A 10,245-nucleotide genomic window follows, 5' to 3' on the forward strand; every position below is an offset into this window, starting at 1 on the left:
GGCCTCACCAGCACCAGGTACAGTGGCATGATCACTTTTCTATAGTATGAAGTAGGCTGTGACTTTCTTAGCTGCAAAGGGGGGACATTCTCCCTCCTTTCCCCTATAATATACATTAGGTCTGTCCCTACAGGCACAAAGGATTTATTCTTCCCTTTACAAATTACTTTACCAGTTGAGGAACTGCAATAGCTGCCAAACCCCCCAGAAGTCCAACACCTCTGCCCCATCCCAGCAAGAACCAAAATGAGGGAGGGGAAAGATGAAGCAAGTTATTTTGAAACAAGGGCTGGTGGGGGGCAGGGAAGGGGAGCAAGTAAAGCCCAGCCTCAGTAAAGCTGGCAAGTGTTTGTGTGTCGTGATCCATTCTCTTCCCTGTGCTAGAGCAGAGGTACCCAGGAACCTGCTTGGAGAGGGTAAGCACTACTGGTGAGCAGCCTCTCCATTTTTCCTTCCAAACCATTTGTAATTAAGAGCTGGCACATGAGAGAAAGTGAACATCCCCAGCAAAACCAGAGGCTGAAGCAGGTTTTGGTTTGCCTGTGACCAAAATTATTCCCACCCAGACCTGGTTCGAGTTCAGCCAAGGTTTCTGACTAACAGCCCTGGTTCAGGGCTCACTCGAGGAAAAATCTGGAACAAGCTTTCTGCCCAACTCTGCTGTAGTGTGCGTGTGTGTGTGTCTGTGAGCAAAGCTGGCTTGCGTTGCCTCCTTGTCCTGAAAAATGATGAATTGCAGAAGTACCCATTTGGTGTTAGTCATTCGGTGCAGCAGGAAGGAAGCAGGAAGCCCTTGTGAGCACTAACTTTTCAAAGCAGCTTGCAAAGAAAGCCAAGGCCCTCCTCCCCTAGGCTACATCTCTGCATGCTGCTCTTTACCTCCTCACCCCAACAGGGCACCTCATCACAATTAACATTTGCAGCTCATTCAGCCAGAAATATTTGCTCAGTGCAAACAGCTGAGGCATTCGGCTCCAGCCCCTTTGCTGTGTGAGGCATATGAAAAGGTGGGGGGAAGAGGAGCCCTACACTTGCTGAAGGAGAGAGACCCGATTGCACTCAACAGGTTCAGTTCACGCTGTGACCCTGCCCGGCTTCCTGCTATTCAGATGTGTTACTTCCCCTTTGTGGTAATGGCCTGTGGCAGCCGGCCAGAAAACACTATTAATTTCAGAAGTGGCCTGACAACAAACCCACAGCGAAAACGAGAGGAAGTGGCGGGGAGGCCATCTGTTGACTTCAGCAGAACAGTAGGGACACAGCTATGTAGGTTCTACAAGGAAAGCAGATTAATAATCCACAAAGAGGAAACTGGCTAAAATTATCCACAGATCATATTTAAAAAAAAAGGGAGTCACTTGAGCTGCAGCTGGACAGGAAATTGCTAGAGCTGCTTGCAAATCTCCACTTTGAACAGAGCAGCACAGGGAATGCCAAGAGCGGAAACGGTTCAAAACTGGATTAGCACAAGCCAAGTTTAACTGCAACCCACTTCTACTTTCACAGTTTATGCACTCAATCTAGGCCACTACTGCATGAGACACTGACTCACTTTTTTCCCATGTTTCATTTGCTTTTCATTTCACACACTTGCAGTTTCTAAAATTACTTGAAATTTGCTCCGGCTGCCAGTTCTGCAGAACCCCAGACAACAGCCCCAGCTGCAGCATCAGCCCATTGCCACGGTGCTGCACGCGGATTTTTGGCACCATCCTGCCTTGGGCCACTTCTCATCAGGAAGGATGTTAATGGAAATAAATGGCAGCAGGAAGCTTTGCAATCACTATAATCCCCCTTTTTCCTTCTGCAGAGGCAGGACTACTTGGAGGGTCCAAAGAGGAAATGAGGTGACTAAGGGTATATAGAGACTTTTCCTCCTTGCCTTCACCTGCTAAATTGAAATGTGGCTGAACAACAACAGAAAAAAAAAAAAAAAAAAAAAATCATTTACAGGCTGCAGACTGTTGATGAATCTGTGGAATGAGCTCCTGCCAGACAGAAAAGGAGAGCACAAACCCAGCTCCTGGCACCTGTAATAGAGCGGTCAAAACTTGTACTCAAACCCAGAAAACAGCAGCTCCCCACTCTTACAAAGAAAAATCCATATGGCCCAGGGCCAGGTATATCCCTGAGGCAGCAAAGGGATGACAAAATACTTACAAAATACTTTGCAATTAACCTAAAGGCCTTCAAAAGCATTCCCTTCACCAAAGCAAGACAAAAATCCAGCACATGCACTGTTTATTCATTTAGGCACCAGTGGACCAAAGGGGAAATCAAGGCTTTATTGTCTTAGGGGCTGTACAAAAGCTATTGAAAGCAATCATTACCTTTAAACATAACCACATGTGTATGTGCAATTAACCACACCCACACAGAGGGGAAAGAGGGAAGAAAGCAGCCAGGTTCTCAATAGCCAAAAATAGTTATTTATTAATAATTTAAGGTTTTACATTCTTATAGTAAACTCCATCTTAAAACTTTTACACCGTGAATTAGACTCCCCCTTATTGGCAACCATGTGCAGGTTCACTGTGCGTACACAGAGGTACAAATGCTCGCACATACTTCCAGTTTTATATGAAAAAAAAGAAAGACGCAAAATATTGCATTTGAGGTGAAGCTCCCTGAAGAATTTGTACAGAGGTAATGCACTGTTTAGCACATCTGAAGTTTTAAAAAGTGATCAAAAATCTTTTGCATTCAAAGACAAATCTCCTCCCAGATGATCTATTTACAAAAGGTAAGGCAAAAAATTAATTTAATTTAAAAAATATATATATATATATCATGTGGAAAACACATCAAGAGCGTGAGGAAAAAAAGTCACCACAAGAAAAATATATGAAAGAAGAGACTGTACTTGCTCACAAAACATGACTTACAAACTTCTCACCATTGCCATTTCTCCCTCATGGAAAACTTGCTTCAGCTGAACAATAAAATTATGCATGCTGCAAATATATTCTTTGCAATTAAAAAAAAAAGAATTTATGAAGAGAACAAAAACATGGATCTCCCTTGGATTGATTTCTTGAATACATGTGAATTCAAAACAAGAAAAACTCAAATCGATTTAGGATTAAATATTTACATAGATCAAGTAGGATACTACCAAGCTTCTGGCAAACAAGTACTCCAAACACAACTAAGCTGAAATCTCTTTCTTTGGCTCCTCTAAATTAAAACAAACAAACAAAAATAACCAGTCTTCACTGAAGACAAAAATGTGTGTCACAGATCCGAAAGCAGAGAGGGAAGCAGGACAGTTGCAGTCTCCTGAGAACACATGCTCAGCCTGTCCAGCCTTACCATACCCCCCTGCAAGTCCTCAGATCCAAGACACTGCACAAGCAGGGACGAGCACACTGCCCACCTGCCACCAGGTCACTGTGGTGCTTCCCCGAGAGCTCACCACGTTCCCTCCCTTCGTCATAGCCAATTCCATACTGTGTAACCTTTCCTAGCTTGCACTGGCAGCTGCTTTTTGATAGCAGAGGCCAGAAAAAGAGAAAGCTGCGTTTTCTTTATCACTGCCAAAGAGAAACGGTTGAGGAGTGATCCCATGAAATGGACAGGAGAAGGGAGGTGGTGGGAGCTCACGTGGACTGCAGGGAATCCACCTGGAAGACGTTCTGGTTGGAAGGGGTGGTGAAGTACAGCTGCTGGTTTGGCACTCGATTGTCACAGGGGCTGCTCAGCCCCAGAGTCCGCTCAAAGTCCAGCAGCTGACCCATGAAGTTGAAATTGGGTGAAATGTTGGACTTCTTCATTTTGACAATATCATAGGCATCATTCATAGACAAGTTGAGCTTCTGCATGAGGTAGGCCACTGTCACCGTGACCGAGCGGCTGATCCCTGCTAAGCAATGCACCAGGACACCGCAGTTCTTCCCCCTTGCTTCATCTGTACAGAGACAAAGAGGCAAAGAAGGACACATAAGACAGGGGTTGGTAACTGATCTCTCAACACAAGTGAGATCAGTATCAAGCAGGAAGAAAGGACGATTCTGATCCCAGTGGCCAGCAGCGCAATGCAAGAGTTAACCTCACTGGTTTAAAAGCAGAACAAGAGGAGAATCATTTCCCCTACGTATAGGTACCCAAGTCCAAGAGCTGAGAACACCAACAATGAGGCAAAGGGAACAGGGTATGCTGCATGACACTGTTTTAAAAGTCAGTTTTAAAAGACAGGCTTTTGCCTGGAGATTTGCCTCAAATTCTTACAGTCCCCTTGCCCCAGCATGGAAATCCTGCAATATGTCACTGAATGCCTTTTATACAGACCAGCAGACTGCAAAGGTCTATTAAATTATTCTCCAACTGTTGTGCAGCTAACAATGGAGGTATTCAGGCATTTTAAAAGAATGAGGGAAGTCACAGGGGACAGCCCATTAGGAGGAACAGGATGTCAACATTGGTTGAAAATGGGTTCCTTTGTAATAGGAAATGCATTACAATGCCTGGAGATTAGTTTCTTTGTGGCTTCCAGCCCACATTTCTTCCTGCTGGGCTCAGATTACCTACATACTCCACTACTACCGGTATCATTCAACCGGATTACAGCACAGCTTCCCAACAGATAATGCAATGCCCACCCCGCCGCACCCCGATGGGGTGTTTTTAGTCCTTCCTGAAACGAAGGAGAGTTCAGATTTTAACCAGAACTTCTTGAGCCCAAGGGGACGTGTTTCCAAAGCTCACAGATAACGTCTAAGAGCTGGTTAAGCGAGGCACCGAGCCCGAGAGGTATATCATTATTACCATAAGATTTAATTAAAGCTCTGACTATACATTTGCCAAGGATACCCGTTATGAATGACTTGTATTTAAAACTTGAAGTTAGCTTCTCAGGTATTTTTTATTAGACTATTATTCACTAACCTCAAGCGGGGAAAAAAAAAAAAAAAATTAACAGCATGCAACAAAAGTAAAGACGAATAAGCCATCAACCCCTAGCTCATTTACCTGCCCCCTCCCGCCAGGAAGAGATTTAAAAAGATCCCCCATCCTGCGCATTGCTCAGTCCTCAGCTCCAACACAAACTGCTCGGGGAGGAATCCCGGAATTCCAGAGCCTGCCAAACCAAACCAGCAATGCGTTTGCAGCCTGCAAACGTCGCTTACAATTCACCAGGGCTCCCCCAATAAGCCCCAAAGAGCCCCCATCCGCCCCTCAACTTAAGATGGCTTTAAAACTAGAGAGCGAGCATTCCCCAGAGACTGACAGAATCGCTGCGACCACTTCTCACCCGAAATTTCCTTAATTCTGCTGCTTGACATATAGGTGGTTATCAAATAAACGGGTCTCACCTATAAAGGAGATGGCCTCAGGAAAGAACTGAGACAGATTTTGGCTCCAGTGGTCAGAGATCGGGATCTGTTTGTACTTGAATTCGCCAGCATTTTCAAAGAGATTAGGCAGGTTGGGGGTAACATTCAAGATGTATTTAATGCCAAACTCTTCTAAAACGTCCAGATTAGTGGAGTCCTTGGCACAGCCTAAGTAGAGGTAGGGTAAAATCTCCACCGGGAAGGAAGGCTGGTTGTTGGAGAGAGGGCTGCCATCGGAGTCCGTGGCACTATTGGGGTCTCTGTCAATGTCAGATTCAATGTCTGATGAGGAATCGGAGCTGATTCGAAGGCCTCCCAAGCCCAGAACTGGCAAAGGAGGAGAGCTGCTGCTGCACGAACTGTCTAGGTTAGTTTCGCAGTGCAGGGCGAACTCGGCCTGGAACTTGCTGAAACCACCTGGGGAGAAAAACGAAGTGGGGTTGAAAAATGTAGCCTGATATGAGATGGCAAGCCGACTTCCCTGGTACCGTCCTGTCTGCAAAGGGTCAGCTGCTTCCCACCCTCTGGAGCCCCGGAAAACAAAACAAAACAAAAAAAAAGTCACAATCTCACGCAGCCGGACTAACCTAAAAGAAGGCTTAAGAAAATCGCCCGCTGCGGCGGAGTGCTCAGCACGTTGAAGATTAAAGCTCTGTGCCGCTTCGCCCTGCGGGGACCTCTGGAGACATGTCTCGGCGGCAAGTCCTTCTGTCCTCCCCGGCTCATACCGGGATTCCCGTTAGCCCTGTCCTTCCCACGCCGCTATAGCGACTCCAGCCCTCGAGGTCTCTTTAAACAAAGCGAGGACAGGGATGCTGGGGAGGGAGAGGGCAGGGGGCTTTTCAGGTTGGCGTCTTCCAGAAGCCTCAGTGTGAAATGCCTGGGGGACGCTGCGGACAACCCCCCTCCCTTCCCCGGGCAGAGAACGGCACCGCCGAGCCGCGGTGCTCGCCTCCCCAACACCCACAGCCCCGGGCCCCCCGGCAGGCAGGCAACGATCTGTCCCCCAACCCCGGGCGGCCGTTCTCACCTTCCAGATAAAACGCCTTGCAACCTTCGTCTTTAAGGCGTTTGAGGAGCAGCCCCAGCACAGACTCGCCGCCCGTGTTCTCGTTCCAGTCGCGGCTGTGCTCGTCGTACAGCACCACCGTGTCGGTGCCGCACCGGCGGGCGAAGCGCTCCCGGTCCTCCTCGCTGCTGGAGACGAGGGAGCGCAGGGGCAGGTTGCCCTTCTGCAGCCGCCGCAGCATGATGCCAGGGATGGCCACGTTGATGGCCGACTCGATGTGGGACGACTCGTACAACTCCTGCGGCCGACAGTCCATCAGCAGCAGCCGGTCGTTGCCCATCTCCAGCTGCTCGTTCAGCCACGCTACGGATTTACTAATCGCCATTTCCGACGCGAAAGGGACGGGTCTGAACGTATCTAGCATGAGGAAGGACGGGGGAAGCGGAGCGTGCTCTGGAAGCGCCCCTCTCTCTCACAGAGGCATGCGGCTGGCTCGGCAGGCGGGCTGCACCCCTCCAACTCCGCACAACTTATCTCCCTCCGCCCCAGGAAAATGAATCACGCAGCCCCCCCGCGCCGCCTCCCCCGCGCCGGGCGGCGGTGGAGTCACGGGGAGGCAGAAGCAGCCCCGGCGTGTGTGTGTAAGTATGTGTGCGTGTAAGTGTATGTATGTGTGTAAGAGTGTGTCTGTGTAAGTGTGTGTCCCTGCGTGCGCGCAGCCAGCCTGCCCGGTCTCTTCTTTTTTTTTTTTTTTTTGTCAATGAATCCCTGAATGAACCTGCCTAATCGCTGCTGCAGCCCGAGCCCTTGGGCTTTTCCTCCGCCCGGAGTGAATGAAATCCAATTAACGTGCCGCCGCGCAGGGCTCCCCCCCTCAGCGCAGAAACGCGCCAGGGGTGCCGGTGTTGGTGCCGCCGCTGCCCCTTCCCCGCCCGCAGCAGCAGCCGCCCCTCTGCCGCGGCCCCGCGCAGCGCGGCGACTCCTCAATGGGCACAACCGCGGGACGCCTCAATGGATACATTCTCCGGAACAGCCAATGGGGGCGCGCGGAAGGGGCTTGTTGCCGCGGCGACGGGCCGGCTGGAACAGGTTGTGTTGATGAATCGTTAATGAGTTTGTCATTCACAAAAAAACGGAAAGGAATTTCCGCTCCGGATAAGCCGAGTGCAAACAAGCGGCAGCCGCGGCGCGGCGGGCGGGGGTGGCGGGGGCAGGTGAGGGGGCGCGGCCCGGCCCTCCCCTCCCCGCCGCGGGCACCAGCCGCGGGCGGAACAAAAGGCATCTTTTCTCTCTCTGTTTTCTCTCCCTAAATCTAATAGTAGTGGTGGGGTGGCCGCGTCCCCCTTAATTCCTCAGCACTGACCCCGGCCCGCTTTTTCATTAGGGAGTTCCGGGAGTCCCATTTTTAGGGAGGCGGGTAGCCCCTGTCCTCAGTTGATCTCTACACGGGTGAAGGGTAAACCCCGAGCTAACCTCTTCCTACGCGGCCCGGCTTTATTCGCTGCACGAAACGCAGCTGTGTAGCCGGCACCGCCGCAGGAGCAGCCTGCGGGCGCTGCTAGAGCCTGGCAGGGCCACCCTAAAAACGCGACCGGGGAAGGCGGCGCGGCCGGCCCCTCCAGGTAGCCGCTAACTGAACCGTGCTCACCCGGCTGCGACGCGGGGCCGCCGCTAGCGCTGAGCCCCCGTCAGCGCAGAGCCCCCAGACGCCCCCGGTGGCACGGGGCGCCCTGCCCGCCGCCAGAACGGCGGGGTCCGGCCCGGGGGGCCCGTGGCACCTGGCAGCCCCCGCGCAGGCGGCCCCCGGCCGCCGCACCGGCTCCTCCCGCGGGCGTCCTGCGGGTGGGGCCCCGGCGTCCAGCGCTTCCCCCTAGACCCGGCCGGGCGGAAGGGCACTGCGGTCCCTGCCGCACCGGCAAGCGGTCGAGGGGGCTGCGAGGCTCGGCGGAGCGGCGCCGGGGTAGCTGGGGGCGGGAGCGACCGGGCGGAGCGGCGCCTGGGGGCCGGCGGAGTGGGGCTGACGGTGCCGAAGGCTGAGCCGGGCGGGGTTGTTCCAAGGTGTGGGTTAGCAAGGGGGTAAGTGAAAAAACAATGAGAGAAAATAAATCGGGAGAAGCCTGGCTTTAAATGCTAATCCCGTCGCCAACATCTGCCTGGGAATAAAATTGTTCTGAAGAAGCTAATCTCATTTACACTGCTGCTGTGCTTCAGGGCTGATTATTTTTAACCCCGGCTGAAGGAGGTTCCTTAGGTAGGGAGTGACTGAAGAGCGTTGACCCTGGGAACACATGGGGTATGGACAGTCCTGTGTGTTGTGCTCAGAAAAAAGCCATGACGTTAATTAAAGTTGGCACATCAGTCACTGTGGTTTCAAGCAAGGCTGACACCCAGATGGCATTAAAGACATCCTCCCAGCGGGGATTTTGAGAGGATCCCTGCTTGCTACCTTTTTCAAAGGCCTGAAAGCGGGACTGAAGTGTTACACAAACCTTGCCCTGGCCCTAAACTGGGGCATTTGGCCAGTCCGATGTGCATTTCGCTGGACATGCACACACACCACCTACCTTGTCCCACCGCTCAGTGGGGCCAAATTCTCCATTTGCCTTGCCCACCCTTAAAGACTTTCCAGGCTGTTCTTACCAAGTGCTTTTCTTGCTGTTCGGCTCTGTGCCTTCAGGGTACGGTGTTTAATTGTTCAGAGCAGTAACAGAGCAAAGCAGGAACCTTTGATTTTTATGTATTAATTTGTTGATTTATATTTATTTAAGTCTTTTTTTCTTTTTATTTCCTTTTTTTTTTTTCAACCCATGTAAGTGCTCAAGCAGGACAGCAAATTTGTTGGGGCTGGCACTGATGGTCATGCCGTATTAATATGGCAAACAGCACGGTCCTGGTAAAATGAATAATCAGGTCATTATTTAAGTCCTACTTTTATTTCTTCTTAAAAGTGGCACCATATTTATTCTTTATCTTCTCAAGCGTGTGAGGTGAACTTTTGTTCAATTTTTACAAACTAATGTAACCCTGACCTCAGCCTTACCAACCATGGATTTCAGGCTTAAGAAATGGAAGTTCTGGAAACAGAAGTTCTGTGAAGCACAAGCAACTGAAATAGAAACTCTCAAATAACCTTCACTGTAGTTATCTCTTAAGTTGCAGTGTAATGCAATGTTTGTCTTACAGCCATCCCGAACATTTTCAATACAATGATTTCGATATAACATTGTGACAATTCCCAGCTAGTCTGACATAATGGTAAATACATTTTGTTCCTTGTAATCCATGTTACTATTAATTAAAATGATTCTTTGGGGTTACATTGTATTTGATTACATTTTTAAAAATGAAGATATACAGAAAAACATCAGCATATTACAGAATTAGGATTAAAAGAAAACAGAACAAGCCCCAAATTACTTCCATCAAACACTTCCACATTCATACAAGGTAAATTTGCCTCTCTGGTGACTAAAATATTTTAGGAAGAAAACATGTTCTAATTATCATCTTCAGGGCATTTTCAGTGACGTTTCATGGCAGTGGTTTAAAATAAAAATCTTAGTCATTCAACGTTTCAACCAAAAGCTACGTATTATGCAAGCAGTTCATCAAACCCATTGAAATACCTGCCTAGCAGTAATGCAACAATAAATAATGATAGCATTTAAAGAGATTTTTATTGCTAGCACTGTCAGATCAGATTGAAATGTTACGAGCATTAAGGTTAAGTATATGAAGGCAATAAAATGCTAGATGAAGCATGCTCAAGAGAGTTGTATTTCCCCAGTGGAGCTGGGACAGAGACCTGTAATGAGGATGGCTATCACCAGCTAATTGCATGGCAGCACTCTGAGGGTGGCATTTGTTGAGCTGGGACCCAGGCAGGAGGTTTTGCACTGCAGC

General features: G+C 49.5%; 1 protein-coding gene across 1 annotated transcript; it reads right to left on the minus strand.

Moving 5' to 3' along the window:
• Positions 1 to 2,406: 2,406 nt before the first annotated feature.
• On the minus strand, positions 2,407 to 7,369 carry DUSP6 (dual specificity phosphatase 6). Its single transcript, XM_021295620.2, has 3 exons — positions 6,364 to 7,369; positions 5,313 to 5,750; positions 2,407 to 3,907 (listed from the first exon to the last, which is right to left on the minus strand). Exons 1-3 carry the CDS (start codon positions 6,764 to 6,766, stop codon positions 3,600 to 3,602), a joined length of 1,149 nt encoding a protein of 382 aa, XP_021151295.2. The 5' UTR covers positions 6,767 to 7,369; the 3' UTR covers positions 2,407 to 3,599.
• Positions 7,370 to 10,245: the final 2,876 nt, after the last annotated feature.

This window comes from Columba livia, chromosome 1, assembly GCF_036013475.1.
Source record: "Columba livia isolate bColLiv1 breed racing homer chromosome 1, bColLiv1.pat.W.v2, whole genome shotgun sequence".
In the NCBI taxonomy this organism is placed as follows: Eukaryota; Metazoa; Chordata; class Aves; order Columbiformes; family Columbidae; genus Columba; species Columba livia.

Coding starts and splice junctions, on each gene's coding strand:
- DUSP6 (XM_021295620.2), bottom strand. CDS start 6,766: ATGCTAGATACGTTCAGACCCGTCCCTTTCGCGTCGGAAATGGCGATT. Junction 5,751..6,363: donor CAAGGCGTTTTATCTGGAAG/GTGAGAACGGCC, acceptor TTTTCTCCCCAG/GTGGTTTCAGCAAGTTCCAG. Junction 3,908..5,312: donor TGAGGCCATCTCCTTTATAG/GTGAGACCCGTT, acceptor GTCTCTGTACAG/ATGAAGCAAGGGGGAAGAAC.